At 43.1% G+C, this 21,928-nt stretch overlaps 2 protein-coding genes across 3 annotated transcripts; one reads left to right on the top strand and one right to left on the bottom strand.

Annotated features, from left to right (window-relative positions):
• The first annotated feature begins 4,350 nt into the window (after positions 1–4,350).
• On the top strand, positions 4,351–13,878 carry idh2 (isocitrate dehydrogenase (NADP(+)) 2). The gene is made up of 11 exons (XM_053426966.1): positions 4,351–4,553; positions 8,691–8,782; positions 9,206–9,371; positions 9,727–9,887; positions 9,995–10,138; positions 10,601–10,737; positions 10,928–11,079; positions 11,190–11,302; positions 11,540–11,637; positions 11,718–11,810; positions 13,464–13,878. Exons 1-11 carry the CDS (start codon positions 4,436–4,438, stop codon positions 13,546–13,548), a joined length of 1,359 nt encoding a protein of 452 aa, XP_053282941.1. The 5' UTR covers positions 4,351–4,435; the 3' UTR covers positions 13,549–13,878.
• Positions 13,879–15,219: 1,341 nt separating this feature from the next.
• On the bottom strand, positions 15,220–21,106 carry znf710a (zinc finger protein 710a). 2 transcript variants are annotated; one of them, XM_053426964.1, is made up of 5 exons: positions 20,902–21,106; positions 17,315–18,838; positions 16,385–16,576; positions 16,114–16,288; positions 15,220–15,719 (listed from the first exon to the last, which is right to left on the bottom strand). In XM_053426964.1, the coding sequence occupies exons 1-5, from the start codon at positions 20,944–20,946 to the stop codon at positions 15,550–15,552; spliced, it is 2,106 nt and encodes a 701-aa protein (XP_053282939.1). In that variant the 5' UTR covers positions 20,947–21,106; the 3' UTR covers positions 15,220–15,549. The 2 variants fall into 2 exon arrangements, with proteins under 2 accessions (XP_053282939.1, XP_053282940.1); XM_053426965.1 differs by having other exon boundaries at positions 17,345–18,838; positions 20,902–21,104.
• Positions 21,107–21,928: the final 822 nt, after the last annotated feature.

Here is a 21,928-nt window from a genome sequence, read left to right as displayed (position 1 = left end):
TTTATTGAATGTATGAATTGTTAGGATCAAAATGTGTGAATGAAAGGGTGTAGACAATCTTTTTCATTCCCACACAGCAAAACTAGCACATGGACCAAGGGTAAGTCGAGCGAACGACTAAACTGCTAGAAAGCAGAATAGTTAAGAGTTTGGATTCTGTCTGCTAGAACAAAATACTCTGCAAAATACTGCCGCGCCACACAAAAGGACAAACTGGATAAAGGGGGCATTTGCCTGAAAGCTTGATGTCCCTGATCTTGAAGTCCTGTCCTGAAAAGGATCCCTTTCATCCCTTGTAAAACATCCATCTCACAATGTTAAAGAAAAGCTTTTTAAAAATATCCTGGACCTGCACTATTTAATTGGTTATTTCCCGACAACATCCTTCAAGTTTGTTGAAATCTTTCCAGCTGTTATTGTGTTATGTTGCTTAAACAAACACACAAACCAACATACAAAAAGACAGGGGTGAAAGCACAGTGTTCTTGGCAGAGGTAGAGGTTACTACATTAACAATAGATGCAATAATTTGTATGTGAAATGTGGATGGTTTTATTTCGGATCATTATTTTAGTTTTTGTGGGCTGCAGCCCTGGTCTCATCACTTTAGTTTCCACCTGTATCAGGCAGCTGTTCTCTGTTGTCAGCTCTGATGCTGTACATTTCCTGTCCAGCAGATACCAGCAGACTGAGGAATCACACAAATAGTTGGTGAACGCTTGTGAACATAGTGGATGTGGCTGCTGGAGTCTGTGGACAGCAAAAAGAAGTGACAGGAGAGTGAATACAGGCCTTGCATTCACCAGGTGGTGACTGGTGCCTCCAAGTGACCACAAAATTTGGATATATCAGATATATTACATAAATGGTACATGTTGCTACCTTTATTTATGTATAATTAGACAACCACAAATAGACCTGTGGCTATATAATTTAGCTTGAGACTAGAGAGCAGTCACAGGAAGGAATGGACTTTATCATTATTATTATGATCATTATTATTATCCCATTTATGACTTGTATTTTCACGAGTCTCGCTATAGTATGCTAAATATCTATCTATCTATGCAGCACATTTGAACATTTTTAATGAAGGTTTAAATATGTCATCACATCTTAAACATGTGTCCTACACTGATTGCCAGATTTCCTTCCTGTCACTTGCTTTGTGATGCAATCCTGTGCTTTACTTATCAATATGATTGAATGAATTACATATTTTATTATTATTATTGTGATTATTATTATTATTATTATTATTATTATTATTGTTATTATTATAGTGATTCTCATTTCTCATGGATATATGTGGGTGTGTCCCGTGTATCACTTGTCAGCAAATATTCTGGGGACAGTAAAGTTAAAGTAGAAAATAAATTGCATATAACGTTAATGAGATAATATACAAAAAGCAATTCCCGCTGACCTGCCAGCAGAGGTCCATAGAGACTCACTATCACAGCCTGTGCCGGTGCCTTCTAAAGGACTCCAGTAGATGGCGCAAATGCATCACAATAAGGCCCCAGAATCTGTTTTATTTTTTCACATCACACAGTTAACAATCAAGTCTGAGAACCCAGACAAAGTACTTTATATAGCAACAAATTATACCCTAAACTCCTTCTGTTAAATGAAGACGTGTCTCTGCTACTGCACGATGGGACAAAAGATAAAACCAGCAGGAGCAGCACAGACATGGCAGTAATAATAGAATCACACCCACAGATGTGAATTAAAAGCCTGATCAGAGCTGCAGCTTAGCAACTGACTCTTGAAATAAAGTATTTAATCCATAGAGTGCCTGCATGGACATGTTTACATTCCTCCAGTTCAAAGGTTACTGCAGAAAGTCAAAGGGTTAAGTAACCGCCATTGTCCCTTGTCTGACCTCATTTCAGGGACAAAATAAAACAGCTGACCTTCACTGACCTTCTCTTTGTAGTAATGAACTCAATGAGAAGAATTTTGCTCTATATACAGTTTGAGACTTTGTATCAATATAACTTGCTGTGTTTACTTCCGGTCTTTATTTTTTCCGACATGTTTCAGTGCCCTATTCTCAAATGTAACCTCCTCAGAGGTGACCTGTGTGTCTCTGCTGCTGGCTCACGACCAAGCCGTTCATGTGACTGCATGACACGCTTACCCGTCCTTCTCCCAGTATGGTAGCTTTCCCCTGCTAAATTTAGAGGGCTCTCTGCTGAGGCATTTTGGAACATAACTATCCTGTACCAATCCTGCACAGGATTTGGGATTGTAGTCAATTTGGCCATGTCTATCAATTTATGATGTTTTCTTCAATTAATCACACATTTCTAGTGATAAAATGTCCTTCTGGAAGGTTTATATCATTGAGAGTATATCTCTTTAGAGAGGGCTGCAGGTTCTGATTTGAATGCATCTCTGCAGGATATACATCAAAGAACTCATGTCGATTTGTTTGCACGGTAACAATGGTCTTTTAACCTAGTTTAACCTTTATTGTCCTTCTGTCTGACTTCACACGATCATTTCTGCCCCAGCTTCCTCCCCTGACTCCTCCTCTACTTCTCACTGTGTCCCCCTAACCTGTTGTCACCAGTGGCTCTCTATCTCCCTCTCTCTGCCTGTGTGTTTCTGAGTGGATGTAAGTGGGCTGGAGTCGGAGCCGAGTCACACCAGCTGCAGCTCCTCTTCCTCCACCTCCTGCTCCTCATCATCAAGCCATTTATAAATATTCCGCTCTGCTACCACCATTTGGCCAGCAAATATCCGTTGGTTATTGTTTTGTGTTGCTTTGTCTCTGTGTAAGATGGTTTCCTGCTCCAGACCTGGTCCTGGTATCCTGACCCTTGTCCCCTCTCCCGGCAGGTCCAGCTCCTGACTCCTCATCTTATCTCCTTGGCTCCCATCATTGTCTTCATATAACAATATGGTTTTGAACTGTGGATGTGTCCTCACTGTGCTTAAACTACGCAAAAGCAATGTATCGATGTATATTGGATGCTAAATTTAGATGTTTATTTAGATGATGTTAAAATATCACTCTTTGGAACCTACTGTACTACACTTTGCGGAGCTACTCTATGGTACAAATACAGTCCTGCAAAACTGGAATAGCATCAGGTGGTAAACAATGACTCATTCATTTTGCTCAAGCTTACAAGTTGGACAAGTGCAAGCCTCATGCTTGTGGCTACAGCAATGTGCCGACCTTTCATGCTCCGCTGAGGATATGATTGTATAAGTTAATGTTAGATTAATTGACTCAAATAATGTGATCAGGGGTCTGCCCTGGACTCCTAGCTGTCCCACTGTAAAAAAAAGGAGGCTGCTTAGCTGTTTATCTGTGGTGCTTCTTTGCTTCTGTCCTCATTTGTTCCAAGTCATTTTTGCCAATGTACAAAACACAAAGTGTGGGCAGTCAGCCACGAATAGGCAACAGAGTCGCATTTTACAATACAAGATCAACCGAATCAAATATGACTCAAATGAAGTTAAAAATCTGTCAAGTGACATAAAAAACTAACAAACTAAATTAATTATCCAGGTCAATAATTTGATGCAGGGTCACAAAAAGTCAGTTTTCAAATTACATCCAATTAGCCTTTTCACTTTGGTGTCTTACTAAAATAGTGTTCGCGTGAATACTGAGGGCATCTGTTCCTATTGCAGGTGCAGACAAAAGCCAGACAAATGGAAAACGATCTTTACTGCTTACAGGGATAGTTCAACTGAAAATTCACTCATTATCTACATTTATTATTGGGCTCACAGACACTTGGATGACACCACAGGAGCAGTATGGAATTATGTAATTTGTACATTTGAAGAATTGGTCACCTTTTACTTCAATTGTATTGGATTTGGCTGCGATGCTGTGTACCCCTGAATCTCCAAAAGTGTTTTGTGAACATCCCTCATCCCTCCATCTGCACAGTGGTGAGTAGATAATGAGTGCATTTCCATCCCATTGACAACTGGTTATGTTCCAAGCTTTTTTATGAAATATACACTGTGCTTGAAAAAAATTGAAAGCTATGGAGCTAACAGTCAATATTGAATGACTTTAATGTGGGTTGTGCATGGATGGTGGACAAATAATTCCTCCTCTGTGAAAACTGTGGCCCCTGACTCAAAACAATCCTCGACCATTACATAACATAATGATTAGTTTGGTTTTAAACTCCTCTGATCGAACCCAGGAGCGTGTGGAGCTTCTCCCCGGGCCTCCCATGGGTCCTCCTCAGTGTACGGTCCTCCTCTAGGTGTCTGAGTGACTTCTGACGTATGCTCGGCGCGTCCCTCTGGGGCGGAGGAGGAGGACGGAGGAGGACGGAGGAGGGCGGCGCTGCTCATGCTCACTTTATTTTGGGGAGCCTCCAGTCGATTTGCCCTCTCTCTTCTCCGAGCTCCGTCGTGTGTTGACCACTGAAGTGACTCGGGCAGCGGCGTCATGGCTGGATATCTGAAAGTCGTCAGCTCCCTGTCGAGGTCTGCCGCCGGCGCTCTCTCCCGGAACCCCGCGGTGCTCGCCCCGGCTGCGAACTGCCAGACTTTGCAACAAAGAAACTGTGAGTGGAGAACCGGTAACACCGTGGTGTTACCGCCCAACAGATATACTTGTGTTAAAATAAGCCTTTTCTAAGCTGCCCGGGTTGTGTTTGTCAAGCTAGCAGTCGAGCTAGAGAGCGGCTAGCTGGGAGTCCGTTAGTCTGGAGCTAACTCACCTAGCACCCCGGGGTGCTGCCGCTAGTTTAAAAGATTTCCTGCGCGCCGTGGGTTCTAAACGCCTTTTGCTCTTCAATGGAGGCTCTGTGGCTAATCGAGGGGAACGTTGTGCAAACGTCACGAAAACCGACTCCGGGATGTGAACCCGACACAGAGCCGTCGTCTCTGTCTTTCTGCTCCGTCTAAAGTTTGATCGAACAGTTCACGGCGATGGGCGTTTTTTAGAAATGAATGAAACACCGGTTGCTTTGAACCCACCGTGGACGCTGAAGGGGCTTCGGGAGTTTCCCGTCGAAAGAGAGGGGAATAGATCATGGAGGGGAATTAGCAGCCCCCCCTCCCCCCCGAAATAACAAAAACAGCGGATGAGTCAAATTGGTCTTTTTTGGGGGGGGGTAGCCAGCCTAGGTTGTGCGTACGTTTCGTCGCCCGTCGCTGGGGCCGATCACTCGGTAAACACATCGCTGTAAACCAGGTCAAACCATTCGGATCACACATGATGATCTGCTGGTCAGCCGCCGTGACAATAACATGACTCTGCCCTGGAAAACTCTCGCCAAGGTCAGCCGATGCATACGAGACTTCGCTATACCGAGCAATGGCTGCCGCAGCTTTAGTCTGTCCTACATTACATTTTCCGTTCTGGCTCAGCTCCAGACATCTTCCATGCAGCCATTCGCATTTCACCGCACATGACCCCAGCGTTTTACTGTAAAGCCACCCGAGACTTTACCGTTAACCCTTAAGGCTCCTCCCAAGGTTGACAGGTCTTTTAAGGACACCAGCCAGAATGAGTTTTTTTGTTTCTCTCTCTGAGATTTGGAGCAGGGATCCAGACTCATCACGTGGGCTCTTTAGACATTTTTTAGATCTCCTGCAGCAGGGATTTGCAGCCCTACAAGTCCCGGTGTTTCAGTAGATGTGCTCCCCTGCGAAACCAGACTAGCACCAGTGGTTTGTTGATAAAGCAGTGGGTCAATTGAAGGGCACTTTGTGATCGAGGCAACATGTCATTGAGATTTGAAGCTTGTCACTGGTGAAGTTTGCACTCACAGATTTGTCTCAGGCAGCTCAAACAACTCATTGTGTTAAAGTGACCGTGCTGCTCTTAAATGCAAATTAAACTAATCCTTTAGATACTTGCAGGTGTACGATCTGTTCAAACACTCGCCTGTTTCATTCAGAGTTATCTACGATATCAATTCTACCAAGACAATGTTCATTGCTTTATTTTATTGCAGCCACAATTCACACTGTTTGCTTCAATTACACAGCCTTTAACATTTCACACTGCTCGTTAAACTGACCAGCATGCCATTTCCTGGCTGTGGATGTCTGCAGAGGAGAGAGATTGCAAAGTCCTTGTCAGTCCACAACACTCTAGCTTGTAAACTTCAAAGTGTCGCATTGGTTTCTCCTTTATGGCCAAACAGTTTAGTAGCAGTGTGACATCTTACTCGACCTTACGCACGCCTTTATTTGGTGGCTGATCAAAACTGAACTGGTTTAAGGCTTGCCAGTCTTTGTTGATGGTTAACCACAGAGGACACACAGCCAAAGGTTGTCCCGGTCACACACTCATTATTTTTTAAGTACCCTTGGGACAACTTGGGTCAAGTTGAGCACATGGTTAATATCCTACCTCCCAGCTCGGGTTTTAAAATTAGTTGCAAATACCGTCTGGTACAAACAGGGTATTTAAAACCACTAAATGCTCAAAGTTGGCAACAAATGTGGGGCCAGGTGGTTAAGACTTGTTTACTTGTTCTTTCATGAGATGTATCCTGCATTTAAACCGCAATTTGTTTTTAATGATACTACATGTAGTTCAAATATTTTACGACCGATTTTAGATTTGACCAAAGTTAAAGATTGAAGCATCTAAGAAATGTGATTATTAGAATAATTAAGCGGTTTAGTAAGGAGACGTGTTTACACTCGTAAGCAGATTTAAAACTGCTTGATTTAACCACTGAACTCAGGCATTATATTTCAACTAGTGCACAATAATTTTGAATGATACCTACTCCTATTTAATTCTAAGTGTAGACTAAAAGTTGTAGTTTTCTGTATTTGACTTTGACTTTGTTTTACCAAAAGACCTTGCTACTGCCAAGCTTCCTCTCTTGCTACCATTGCAATAGGGGGAAAAAAACTTGCAGACCTATACTCGATGCATGTGTGAATGATGTGGCAGGCCGGCCCACATGAATTTATTTCAGCGCACCCGTCAGCCTCCAGTTGATTGACTTGCTCCAAAAAAGGTAAATAACCTACTCGGCTCCTCATGAGCTCCCCACCCCCATCTCCCCTGTGACAGCTGATTCCTGTTTTAGCAGATGTAGGTTAAAATCAGAATAGATGTTAAACACTAATCCATGTCATGATGAACCGCTGCAGAGACTCGTCTGGTCCTGTGGTGGAATCGAAAGGACAAAACGTGATAATGAATTTAGAAAGAAATCCAGTTCATATTCAAAGAAAGCTCACTGGCAACAAGGTGCCAAACACGCACCTGATGGGGAAACGGCTCGAGTGAACTTTACCCTCATTGTGCGCAGAGTGACATTTAACACCTGGTGCTTCTTTCTCAAGTTCACATTGCCGAGCAACCTTAGCCAGCTGGACCCACAGTAACACATGTGTTGTCTCTGTGACACTTCAGGAGACTCTGACGTGCCGCTGGTTGTACAAATTCCAGCAGACTATCGACGTGCCAGTGAACCCGTCCACTTGCTTTTGCGTAATATAAAGGTCACAAGTTGGCTATGAGGTTATTTTCAGTGCTTCATGGTTATCGTTTATCTGTACTCTGCAGGGCTCATGTTACATGTCTGGTGCATCGGAGCAGAGCACGAGCTGTTTTGACAGGTGCTACTAAGGCTTCAGAATCTCAACTAGGTCAAATGTATTCACTTACCCACATGGATGTTTGACGTTTTATTAAATTCACTAAAAAGCTTGTAGGAAAGCTAGGATCCTTATTTTCCTTGCATTATCGTGGGAAGGCTTTAGTAGCAGTGGGGGGGGGGCATTAACTTGGCTGGGAAACCTGAAAGTCACTTGATCCTCTGCACCTCCCCCTGTACTTTTCTATTCACTGGAAAGAACTTTCTGGCAGGACACTGGCACACTGAACAGACAGAGAACAGATAGCAATTATTTAGAGATACCAGTGCATGTTGATGCAATTGGAAAGCAAAGAAGTGATCATGCTTCCTAAAGTCATTGTTCGCTTGAAAATAGAGCACACTTGGTTGTCTATCCATGTTTTTAAACTTTAATGCATGGGGTTTAAGAAAGGATTATTTTCTTGCACCTATTTTTGGGCCGTACAGAGACTTCTCATCTTCTTGGCAAAAGTAATTGAGAAAACTATAGAGTTTAAAGTGATATTTTCACATTTTCCAAATGTAACTTATAATTAGAGCAGCAGCTACAGATTAAAGGTTTGCTGCATAGATCTTGGCAGTAAATCTCTTTATAAAACGGTGTTAGTGGGGCCTGATTTGTTTGTCACGTGCACACAACAGCTCAGTAGTGCAGTATTTGAATAAAACAAAAACAAAAATACTAAATATATTTACTTTGTTTAGAAAAACAAAATAAAACCTGTGTGGACACACAAGTACACTCCACAACCTGCCTGTTCATTCATGTTCAATATAAATCTTCAATATTTTTTTTTATGGGCCAGCAATGATACTATTCAAAAAAGATAATATTGAGGGGAATAATCAATTGTGGCAGGCTTATTCTAAGACTCAGATATTATCTGGTGAAGGAAACAGGAAAAAGAAAACACTGCCTTTCCTCTGCAGATATCCTGAAAACAGGGTCTCTTCCTTTTTGTCTTCCTTCAATCAATGACGATTCCTGTGTTATTTATTTTCTTAGAGCATCAAATTTTGAAATAGATAAGCATTTTGATGTGAATGAAATCCAATTTTACCTGAACCCTCTGCATGTTTGATTGACAGATGCTGACAAACGCATTAAAGTGGCCCAGCCGGTGGTGGAGATGGACGGAGACGAGATGACCAGGATCATCTGGGAGTTCATCAAGGAAAAGGTGATAGAGTGGTGTTCAGGGGTGGCAGGGTAAACACACAAACACAGGTGTGATTCTCAGAGGAGGACAAGCCCACGCTGTCTGCCTCGCCTGTGTGTTTGTTTTATCACAGACTGACACGTTGATGTGAGGGGAGGGATAGGTGGAAGATTATGTATGTATGTATGTATGGTGGGGGGAGGGGAATTCAGTGACTGGCTGATTGCCTTCAGGAGTAGGCAGATGGTGTGTTGGCTGGGGGGGTGAAGAGAAGCATGAGATCAACATTTTATTTTCTCCTTTTTTATCACGAATATTATTGTATTGTAAATAGCAAATGATCTCAGAATGTGTTGCAGGATGCTCTTTCTATTCAGTCTCACGAAAAAAGTGAAAAAGTTGTTGAGGCTGATTCTTGTTTTCTTTTTGTTTTTGGTCTTTTAGCTCATCCTTTCCAATGTCGACGTTGAGCTGAAGTATTATGATCTGGGTCTCCCATACCGCGACCAGACCGACGACCAGGTCACTATCGACTCTGCCCTGGCTACATTGAAGTACAATGTGGCGGTCAAATGTGCCACCATCACACCCGACGAAGAAAGAGTGGAAGGTAGACTATGTGCCTGGACTCGTTTATTTACTGAATGGAATATCAAATTACATCTGCAGTGAAAAGTAATCAAAATGTCTGGGAGCAAGGCTTGTTAGAGTTTGTGCTGTACTACTACTACTACTACTAAAGAAACAAATAAATAAACAAATAAACTACCAAGACATGAATAAAAGCCCAGTCTGTGTAATCATTTGACTGCTTTAGAGACAGAGTATCACAGAATACAATGTAAGCCGTCTCCCATTTTACTTACTGCATACAATGTCATCCAAAATATTCAGTGCAGGGCAGTGCATGTTGAGAGTAAGTGAATGTTCGGTGGTATTTTTCTTAAAGTCATTTCTTTGTCTAGAGTTTTCCCTGAAGAAGATGTGGAAGAGCCCCAACGGAACCATCAGGAACATCCTGGGTGGCACAGTCTTCCGTGAGCCAATCACCTGCAAGAACATTCCGAGGCTTGTACCAGGCTGGACGAAGCCCATCACCATCGGCAGACACGCTTTCGGTGATCAGGTGAGTCCAAAGAGAATTTTTTTTTTTTTTAAATGACTTAAATTAGGTATTTTAGGATTGTTGTCAAATAACTTAAAATTGATTTTAAACTTCCTTTGCTTCAACAGTACAGAGCGACAGACTTTGTTGTGGACCAGCCTGGCAAATTCAAGATGATCTTCACACCTGCCAATGGCAGTCCAGGCAAGGAATGGGAGGTCTATGACTTCCCTGCTGGTGGCTGTGGAATGGGCATGTACAACACAGATGAGGTGAGTGCACACTCAAAGGGATGAGGCTGGAGAAGCTCTATCAAAATAGAACCATACAACAACAGGTTAATCCAGTTCAATACAACCCTTGATTTGTATTGGACATGATAATTTAGAAACACTGTTCAGGAAGCTCACATTCATTTAGTTACTACCTATGCATTCACTACTATACGTAAACCTGTTTTATTTGAACTTTGATACTTAATGGACATAATGTTTCTTTTGAATTCTGCAAACACTTTAAAAAAATGTTACTTAAACAGCAGTCGTAAGCAGGAGACCAGCGTTGTTCAACCTGCTTTGCCACTGTTCTGTTTGCCTTCGTCAGAGGGTCTGTTTGATTTAACAACATCAGAGGTCATCGTAGATAACTTTCAACTTGTCAAGGGGAAGGTTGTTCACCTCTGTAGTACTGATAAAAGCTACAGTAGTCCCAAACTTTGTTTTCTCTCCCAACAGTCTATTGCCGGCTTTGCACACAGCTGCTTCCAGTATTCTATTGGCAAGAAGTGGCCCCTGTACCTGAGCACAAAGAACACCATTCTCAAAGCCTACGACGGCAGATTTAAAGACATTTTCCAGGAAATCTTTGAAAAGTGAGTATCATCTGTCTCTGGTCCCCTTTTTCCTGCACAAAGAAACTGGTATGCGTTTCTTATCATTGTTTTAGAAACATGAAGATTATGATTATATAGGTTATTGTAGGTAATTGGGCCAAATTCATTCTTAATTTTTAAATTTTAATTAGCCAAATGTAACTCCTAATTTATTTATTTTTCGTTACAGGAACTACAAGCCTGAATTTGACAAGCTGAAGATCTGGTATGAGCACAGGCTCATTGATGACATGGTCGCCCAAGTGCTGAAGTCTTCTGGAGCCTTTGTGTGGGCCTGCAAGAACTATGACGGAGATGTTCAGTCGGATATCCTTGCACAGGGTGAGATGCGGTTTGGGAACTCTTTTACCGCTTAAGAAATAATGTCCTTCCAAAATACTGAAACCCACAAGACCCTTAGCATTGTTGGCACATTTTGTTTCCTGTTTTAGGCTTCGGCTCTCTGGGACTGATGACATCCGTTCTCGTTTGCCCCGACGGCAAGACCATCGAGGCTGAGGCTGCCCATGGCACCGTGACCAGGCACTTCCGCGAGCACCAGAAGGTCAGTAAACATGCGGATCTGTATTGGGAACATTTCAGCTGAGCAGTGAAATTGAAAATGTGAGAAGCTAAAATATGTCCTGGCAAGGAGACTGTAATCTGTAGAGTTATACTGCCATCATGTGGCGAAAATAAGGAAGGACAAGTTTGAACGGATGACTGCAACTTGTGTATGATCAATGCTCTTCTATCAGTATTTGACGTGTAGATAAAACATTATCCTTAACTGTATTTTCAGGGAAATCCGACCAGCACCAACCCCATTGCCAGCATTTTTGCCTGGACCAGAGGCCTGGAGCATCGTGGCAAACTCGACGGCAACCCAGACCTTATCAAGTAAGAGAAGTGTAATATTAAAGTAAACACACTCACCTTTGAGGAGATGGACATTTTAAATCTGTGTGTTTGTCCTGCAGGTTTTCTCAAACACTGGAGAGTGTGTGTGTTGAGACTGTTGAGAGTGGTATCATGACCAAGGATCTCGCCGGCTGCATCCATGGCCTGCCCAAGTAAGTTTATATCTAAATTAACTCTCTAGTTTTACATTGCAGCTGCTAATGTAACATTGACTTCTGTAACACATAATTTACAAAGAGGATTGGATGGTCTTGAGCATGAGTTCAGTAATATGCTGGACATATCCAATAGGGATCTTTATCCTCAGTCTCAGGCAGCACATCAGCGAAGTCGACATGTTCAGACACAGTCAACATGTTGAATGGAGTCATCAGTTTCAAACCCAAATGTCTTGGGTGAGTGCATGGTTACAAAAATGGCATATTTTACCTGGGAGACTTCTGAAGGTGTAAGGAAGCATCTGGCCCCAGAGACACTGAAAATAAAGACTGGAAAGCTCTTGTTACCTTTGGGACATCACACCTAGAGCATGTAGAATAACAAGCATGAGAGAACCATCGTGGATAGGCACTCCTCAGGCACCTGTAAGCCCTGAAAATGGTTTGCATGTAAATATAAAAAAACAAGGGAGTTATTAGAAATGTTATATTTTCAACAATGTTTTGGAGAAAAATGCTGAACATACCCTCAGGTTCAATCCTTTGTAATATTGAGAATGTGCTTCTGATGAAGCTGTTTGCATTTTGAACCATGGCTTGTTATATGTATATTGTATCGGCCATTTTTCACTGCTCTGAGATTTTATACACGAAACAATTGAAAAAGATCATCCGTACAGGCTTAATTCATAAAGTGTGTATCTTTTTAGTTGATGGTTTATGTTTTGGGACAGCAAGTCCATAATTGCACACAAACATGAATAATTTGGGACGTTAGGTGGCTTTTTAACATAAGATGATTCTTTTATTAAATCATCACCATCTGATCAGTCTGAACCTTGTTGGTTCTTACTCCTGTTGTGATCTGCTATCATGCAATACATGTTAGTGTATTTGCTGAGTAACTCAAACATGACTTGTACTGGTGAAGTTTGTTTGAACATGAGGCCATGGTCGGAAAAAACGATTCCTCATTCTGTTGCAAATGACAATATGGATCCAGAGACTTTTATTATAGTGAAATATTACGCATGTGGAATTTGCTGATTACAAATGCAAACGAATGAAGGAGAACAAAGTATTGCCAGATTGTTCGACTAGATGCAGGTACAGACTGAATATTTTATTCTTCAAACGTTTTATTAAACCCTTTATCAAGGGTTGGGTAGCTCTGGTGGAGGCAATGGTTTGCTCACCATCTTGTTTCTGCAAATGACAATGGTATTTGTTCCAGATTATCATTAGTTGCACTGGCCTGTTTCCATCTTTTTATTTTTAGCATCTTTTTATTTTTATGTATGGTTTTTTTACCCATGCAGGTTTGAACCTCACTTATGAGCCAAATATTGAATGTTACATTTCTTAGTGACACTACATTTCTGTAAATACAGAAGGACATCTATTTTTTAAATAATGCACCTGTATTGTTTTCCCAAGACATACCACTTTTAATTAAGATGCAAAAAGCAACCATCAAAACCAAATATTCAAGTCATTAGAAGAACTGTAACTAACATGCAATAACAATGCTAAACCCCAGATAATATACAAATCTCACTGATTGTATTGCTATTAGTTTTTTGGTCTTGTTTCTTGTAGTGCAATATTGAATTTTCTCATCTGCTCTGTCCTGTCTTGCCTTCTCAGTGTCAAGCTGAACGAGCACTACGTCAACACCACGGACTTCCTCGACGCCATCAAGACAAACCTGGAGAAAGCCCTCTGCAAGTGAAGGACTTGAAAGAATATATAGTTCTCCTGGAGATGGCGACGTCACTCCTCTGTTTTTGTACCTCATTTTAACGTAAAAGGTCAATAAATCTACTTGCACCTCATCTGAAGGAAGAAATACAAGGTACTGTAGGGTTATGTAGTGCTCTGTTAGGTTAGTTAACAGTTGAGAGTTGTCCTTCCACCTGACACCTCCCTCACTATCTGTCCCACATGTTTGCAAGGTTTTATTTTTGTAATGTGAAGTACTGTATTCGATTACTGTGTAATGCCTTGGGCAGGACTGAATCCTGTCAAACATTTGCCAATAAATCCCGTGTTTGACCCATTACTAGTGTTTTTTTCTTTTTGAACAAACAAATGCTCAGCTTTTTTTAAAGGTAAATAAATTTATTTTTTACAGTATTGTCTGGTACACAACATTGTACATACATTTCTATCCACATCATCTCCACACTAATGTCTAATACAGAAAGCCATTTAAGCATGTTTCCCTTTGTAGCATCACTAAAACAGTGATGGAATGAACACATAAGCGGGAAAAATGCACAGAAAGTAGCATTTTTATTTTTAAATGCGCTATATCGACATTGCGAATGGATACCTTGTTTCAGGTTACGTATTTGAAAAGCTAAGCACTGGGGAAACTGAATAGATTGAGCATTTCCCAAATCATTTTCCATGAGGTCCATGGCCCTGTCACATGTTGGGAGGTTGTCGTTCATCACTTGAGACCAGAGTACAGCATGATGGATGGCACGCTCTCACAGACACACTGGGGCACTTAATATTTCTCTCCGCGTTTTTTTGGGACAATTCTTGTTGAGATTCATCCATTAAAAAAAAAAAAAGGGCTGAGATGTGAATGCAAGGTTTGCATTGCTTTTGAAAAATGCTGCAGTCTTGTCTCGTAAAGGCCTGGATGAGGTTTGTTGGAAAGAGGAGCTGAACCATAGTCTGCTCTCCGTGGTAATCTTTTGAAGCGATCTACAGATGGGAGGGAAACCTGAATGGAATTTCACGAGGTCTTCAACTGAACCCCAAGAAATCCAATGTCCAAGCTCTACACAGCGTCAACGAAGACACTGACGGTTCCTGCTGCTGCAAGATTGATCCAATTCTTTGGTAAAGGGCTACGACCATTTAAAAAAAAAAAAAGGGGTATTTTGATTTTTCTTTCCATTACTATCTTAAAACATTCCACAGAAACATTTACATTCATAGACTAGAGATCAATAGAGGGGGATGCGTGTTAATGCAGAAACCTAAAATGTAGACACAGCGGTCCTCAGTGCATCGCACTGATTATAGCACCAGCCATCAACAAGACGACTGATACATCCTGTACAATAATATACAATAAAACACGGATTGAAAATCCAATGGAATTTAAGTCATTTTACAGACCTCATTTAAATCATCACAGTATAATCAAAGTGAATTGTTGACCTCTGCGACTTGAAAAGCTTTGGCAAGTGAGAAGAGGAGTTACACTTATTCCCTTCTTTAACCCTTCACACGAGTTTACCCCGGCAAACTGAGAGGTCGTCTGAATGAGTAAGTGCACAAACATCAACATAGGCTTTTGATGCTTGTTGAATAAAATGTGCTTTTCCAAATAAGGCTCAGATGATGATCCTGTTTTTAAGCAACAAAGCACTGACAACATATATGTATTTATAAAGATTTATTTTAACCTATGTCTTAAGTATTTTCGACTGTGCACTTTTCTCAAATATAATATATGTATTCAGTAGATTTGCAGTGGTTTAGAGATGAAAACTATGTAAATTACATTAAAAAGTGTACGTTTACAATTTTTTTAGCAGTACGAATATTCCAGTGCATATGAATGTGCGGTTTGCTGGGCGTCTTCATGCCCTTGAAGAACAACAAAAGCACTATGCTTTTAACAGCAGGAAAAAAAACTAGCCAAAAATAAAAGAACAATCCCATTTTCATTAGTTCACACTTATATTAAATTCGGGGTCATTTTAATAATTCATGCAGTGCTGAAACGCCCTGCGCCCTTCCCATAGGTGCTGTAATACTCAATTTGAGATAGTTTAGCAATGTCTGGTGTGTTGTTGTTGTTTGCTCGGTTTTCTCGTTCGCTGAATTCAAAGCTCTCCTCCTCGTAGTCCTCCTGGCCTTCTGTGTCTTGGGGGGGTTCTGAAGAAGAAAACAAAGACACAAACATGATCCTGCACTGTCCTCAAAACACACACATGCACATACACACACACACATGGCCTTCATCGGGGGCAGCCAGTATAGACTGCCCCTCCTCCTCCTCTGCCTCAGTATCAGTCTCCACTGATAGAGACAGGCATGTCTAATCCGGGCACTTCTATATTTACTAAACACAGAGGGAGGAGGGACAGAGTCACATCAAAAACACTTGGCCACTAGATTACACTACATGCTGAGTCAAAGTGCATTAGAGACAGACTGAGTGATAGTAATGTGACACGAAGCTCCACGAGGAAATTTGCCACACACAACTCATCAGCTGATTCAAATGTCATTCAAAGCAGGGTGTAATTATATGAATGAAGCTGCTCACCATGTCCATCTATTGAGGTGTCCATGATGCCGTGTTTGACCTTCATGTGTCGGCTGAGGTTGCCCTTCAGGTTGAACTTGCTGGAGCAGTAAGGGCACTTGAAGGGCTTGCTGCCGGCGTGGAGGTGCATGTGGCCGAGGAGGTTGTACATTCTGTTGAACGACTTTCCGCATACCTGAGAGACGAGAGGTCAATGGTCAGTACCCGTCCCAGCCCCATCGGGACGGACGCCCAGTTTGAGCGGATGTAAAAGGCCGTGCGCTTCACTCACCTTGCATTTGAAAGGCTTGACCGGCAGGTGGACGATCATGTGTGTTTTAAGAGTCTGTTTCTGCACAAAGGTCTTGAAGCAGACGTGGCATTGGAAGGGCCTCACACTGGCGTGGATCAGCATGTGCCTCTTCAGGTTGGCCGACAGGGTGAACTCCCTGGCACAGACGTCACACTTGAATTCTTTCATACCCTGGGGTGACAAACAAGTAAAAAGTGTGTTAGTCGTCCGTTTAATTTGGCTAAATATATGTTTGAGATGAAAAATAAAAAAGGAGGAAGAAACACACAGAAGGAGCTCACGTGGTTGCATGTGCCTGAGCAACTGCTTTCTAGCTTTTGATCCGTCTCTTGTAGATAACATGAGCCCCACCAAGTGTTGAAAGACGGAGTAGAAAAAGTCTCCACAAAGGAGAGAATCAACTTTTGTCTTTCTTTAGTTCTTCTTTAGTTTCAATATTTATTTAACTTTTATTTTAATATTTGAACAAAAGCCAAAGCCATGAAAAGGAATGTGTATAGAATATAACAGACAAACGAAATAGAGAGAAAGACTGAGAACGATTCATCTGAAGGAAGTCGCGAATGACACAACACAAAACACAAGTGGGGGGGGGTTGAGTCACACAAAAAAACTTGAGGCCTTTGATGGCTATGTTTACAAAGCAACTGGTTTTGGAAAAAAGAAGACTGCAATGCAAGTGTGCAATATGTTTTCTAATTTCCATGAGGATTCATACAGATAACTTTTAATTGAAAGAAGCTCAAATACTTCCCTACTTTCCTAAATCCCTTAATATGCTTGAATTTTCTATATTTAAATAAAAAGTTTAGTAACTTTTGGCTGAATGGTACCTGTCCACTCCTGTGTTTTTGTTTTGATCACATAACTTGTTAAATTTAACAAAGGCATATTCTCAGGTTTCAGTACCTTAAGTGCAAGGGCGTGCGCTGCCTGTACCTTGTGAGTGAGAGCGTGTTGTCGTAGGTGGTGGATCTGCACAAACTCCATGCCGCACTCTGGGCAAACGTAGGGCCGCACGTTCTGGTGCTTCATCAGGTGGTTCTGCAGCTGGCTGCGGTAAGCGAAGGACTTCTGGCATTCCGTGCACTGGTATGTGGTGGGGCCCTGATGGCTGGTCAGGTGGCGCTTCAGGTGGGCGTAGGTCGGGAACTCCAGACCGCACTGTGTGCAGACATGGCACTGGCCGTTCTCGTGTTTGTTCTCGTGCGTCCGCAGCTCACTGGGGTAGGCAAACCCGCGGCCGCAGAAGCGACAGCTGTAGGGCTTGACGTCCGAATGCTGCAGCATGTGCCTCTTCAGGTGGCTGGTCTGCGTGAAGGCCTTCTCACAAACGGTGCACTTGTGAGGCCGGGTTCCCTGGTGGGTGAGCAGGTGAGTCTGAAGGTGGCTCGGCTGCTTGAAGAGCTTCCCACAGTGTAGACATTCATGGGGCTTAATTCCATTGTGGCCCAGGATATGAGTAACAAGGTTGTATTTGGATGTGTATGATTTCTCACACATACGGCACTTCCAGCGTTTCAGACCCTCTCCCACGTCTACGCAGTAAGACTCATCAATCTGCACGTTGATGTCCAGCCGGTCAATCTGCATTCGCCTGGCGAGACCTTCTGGGTCCGACCACAGCATAGCCTGGCCATTTTCCTCGTACTCTCCTGGCAGGGACATGTCAGCAGACTCATACGCCACCTCATTGGACTCGTAATAGCGGCTCGAGAGAGGACTGCCAGTCTCCCCACTCGTCTTAAGGTTTAGTGCTTCCTCCTCTTCTTCTTCTGCCACCACCAGCTCTTCTTCTTTTTTCTCCTTGTCTCTACCAGTGCTTTCTTCCTGTTCCTGTTCTGACTGTCCATCTGTTTGTGGCCTGGGTGTATCTCTCACACATGAGGCACAATTTCCGCAGGACTGCTCCTCTTTCAGAGGCCCTTGTTGGGAGACAGGATCCTCTGTCTTGCCAGGACTATGCCTGCTTTTCATGTGAACGCAGGAAGGAGGCGTATTAGACTCCAGTCTTTCACCTTTAATCTTAGCCTGTGGACTTTGCGCCTTCTGTCGGTGACCCTCTAATTCTCCATCGTGCCGAGGCCTTTTAGTCCTCCCTCGGGGCCCAGGTCGTCTTCTTTCACTGCAATGGGGCTGAGGCTCTGGCTCCACAGCAGGCTCAGCTATGTAGTCCCCGTTGGCCCCTATCAGCTGGTCAGCGTACTCATACTCCATTGTTTCAGGTGGTGGAGCAGGGCACTCTCTCTGCTCCCCAGTGTAAAAGCCATTAGGCGCAATGGTGGCCCCAAAGATTTCATTTTGGGAGATGAGACCTAGAACAGCTGCTTGAGCCAGCGAGAGCACCACCACAGGCTCTGTCTGCGTGCCCACATCCACTTGGCTCTCAGTCATCTTGGGGTAGGTCCGCACCAAGCGGCTGCTCTCCTCCTCCTGGAAGAAAACATACAACAAAAGTCAGAAAAAATTGAATTAGAGGCAGTGTTGGTTTTCTGTCATTATTCCATTGTTACAAAATCTGCCTTACACAACACTTCCTCGTATAACCCCATTTCCCCATTGTGACCATATTGAAATTGTCCTGTTATTTAGTTTTGATGATTTAGTGTCCCAGATTGACACCAGAAGCCATAAAGTCTTATTCCTCGGGCCTGTAATGAGTGTGAAGATAATGTTTTTCAGGGTAACACTGTGAAAGCCGCATTCGGACTACGCCTTGTTTCTTTGCTCTGAATCCACAGAACATTAGATTGAGGAGATAAGGCAGATCTGTGTTAGCACCCCGCTTCCTTCCTTGACAGGCTTTAGAATAATAAAGAACACAACAAGGGATGCAGGTCCAGCCAGGAAGTGGACTTCCGTGGACTGTCCTCAGCACTTCCTGTGGGGTCCCGAGACAGCCTGGCTGACCACAGTCAGCTCATCACTGGAGCTATCTGTCCCATTCATGAGGAGCAAAGCGCCTCAGCTCTAAACTCAGAAAGTCTCGCCGTAACCGACTTCATAATGCCTGCCACACTGGGCTTCCTTAAAAAGATGATATATGCCGGCGGGGAGTCTCATATCCATAACAGACATTCAATTGAGCTCCGAGCTCATTCTGTATTCCAGACCGATGCATAAGACTCGCTAACATAATTGTATGGTTCGGAAGTGTTTCAGACCCACATGCACATGTTTACCCTACTGCCTGTAAAAGCGGAACAGCAAAACTATGAGGAAGAAATTGTGGTATGACCCAACTGGCTCTGTCTGGTAAAGCAGAAGTGAGTATTGTAGGCCACTGGTTTCTCGGCAATGAATCTGACTGGATTGGAAAAATGTATAAGAAGCTCTGACCCCTGGTTTCATCTCAGACTACACACCAGCCTTCAATCTGTGCCATGCAAGCAAGAGCTGCTTCCTTTTCTGACAGAATACAAAGAGCAAAGAAGAGAGTGCATGAAGAAAGGGGGAGAGGGAGGGAGATAGTGATATTGCAGGAATAAAGGTAGGGGTGGGTGTGTGGGTGTGTATGTGTGTATTGGGAGAGGGGAGTAGACCTGGATGCCCTGATAACCACGTCATTTATAATTACTGCTTTTAAAGTAGTCAGACAGAGACAGACTGTGTGTTGGTGAGAAAGAAAAGGAGAGAGACTGGGTGTGTATTTGAAAGCTTGTGTGCGTGTGTTTGTGTGTATATGTGTGTTTGTGAGTGAGAGAAAAGAGAGGGAGGGAGGTATGGAGAGAAGGAGAAAGAGCTGTGGGCGGGGGAGGAGTGGAGGGAGGGAGACGGAGAGAGAAATGAGATGGAGGGGCTGAAAGATAAAGAAAGAGGGGAGGAGAGGGAGGGGAGGGAAGGGGAACGAGAGATTGAGTGAGCATGTGAGAGGAGGGAAGAGAGAAAGGAAAAGGAGTGGGAGGGGGTGTGGGGGGCTGGTGGTGCTGGGGGGGTGGGGGGGGGGGCGCGGAGAGAGACAGAAAGACAGAGTGAGTGAGAGAGAAAGAGGGGAAGGAGGGAAGGAGGGGGAGCTGGAGAGAGAAGAAAAAAGCACAGCAAAATGAAAGGCTGACAAAATGAAAGAGAAAAAGACAAATGACAAGGAGACAGAGGAGGGTAGGGGAGGGAAATGCAAGAGTCCGTACTTTCACATTTAAAGTTCCAGCTAGAAAGACACCTAAGGACAAACAATCAGAGCAGGAGCAGAAAACGTGTGGCACAGACAGAAACACAACTCTTTATCTGTGTTCCCACTACTCATGTGAGTGTGAAAAGTAATCTGGCTTCCCCCTCACACACACACACACACACACACACACGCACACACACTAACACACACACACACACGCACGCACGCACACACACACACACACACACACACACACACACACACACACACACACAAACAAGTTATTGTATTTACCTCTCCAACAAACTGCAAAACAACTAACCAACCACCCTGTAACGCTTCAGCAGCGACACATCTCTCTGCCTCTGTCGGGTTACAAACTCACCACATTGTTCCTGGAGTGATGTTTGAGGTGTTTCAGGGATCTCATCCTTCAGGAGAAATGAGTGGAGTAAAAAAATCCACCTCCTATTTATATCTGTGGAAGAGTGGGGCGGTCCCACGGCTCATCCTCCTCCTACTGTTGCTGTTATCAGAACTGACTGTGCCTGCCCCCCTCCACCACCAGCCCTCCACCACACACACACGCACAAACACACACAGACACACGTACACACGTACACACGCACACAGACACACATGCACACGCAAACACACGCACACTTACACACAGCATCACCCCATTTCTTTCTCTTCCTCCCACCCTCTCCTTCCCATCTCACTTCTCTTTCTCTCCTCTTTTCTCTTACAACACACACACACACACACACACACACACACACGCACACACATCTTATCTCCCTTTCTCACTACATACAATTCAGCATGACCCTTCAACACACATTTCTCTTTAAGACACACAGAAACACAAGCTCTATCTCTTCTTGATCACACTTCATACTTTGCATTTCCCTTTTTTCTACAAGCATGCGCTGAAACCCACAAACAATTTTAAAATCTAATCAGCAGTTCGTCACACAGATATATGTGAATTACGCACACATGCAAAACATGTTTATAGATACATATATAGGTGTCTCTCTCTGTGTGTGTGTGTGAGTGTGTGTGTGTGTGTGTTTGTGTGTAAGCAGGCGCAGATAGAGGCACATTCACACTTTCACAACATGCACAAACAATCATAGAGACTATGGGTGGAGGTGTGTCTGTCAGTAGCAAAACACTCAGACAGATAATGTCTGAGAAACATTAAAAATTTTAACTTTCTAGAGATCCCGCAGTTTGTTGCAATTATTCCTACATTCAAACTAATTAACTATTGAGACAACCTGAAGTATATACTGTCTGAGAAATTCAGAGGAAGAAAAAAAATTGAGTGACAAAAGAAAAGAGAAGGAGAAAGAAAGAAAGGAGAGAAAAGCAGTTAGGAGAGAGGGAGGGAGGGAGACAGACGT

This window comes from Pleuronectes platessa, chromosome 7 (genome assembly GCF_947347685.1).
Source record: "Pleuronectes platessa chromosome 7, fPlePla1.1, whole genome shotgun sequence".
NCBI lineage: Eukaryota > Metazoa > Chordata > Actinopteri > Pleuronectiformes > Pleuronectidae > Pleuronectes > Pleuronectes platessa.
This window is presented reverse-complemented; position numbering and strand designations above follow the sequence as displayed.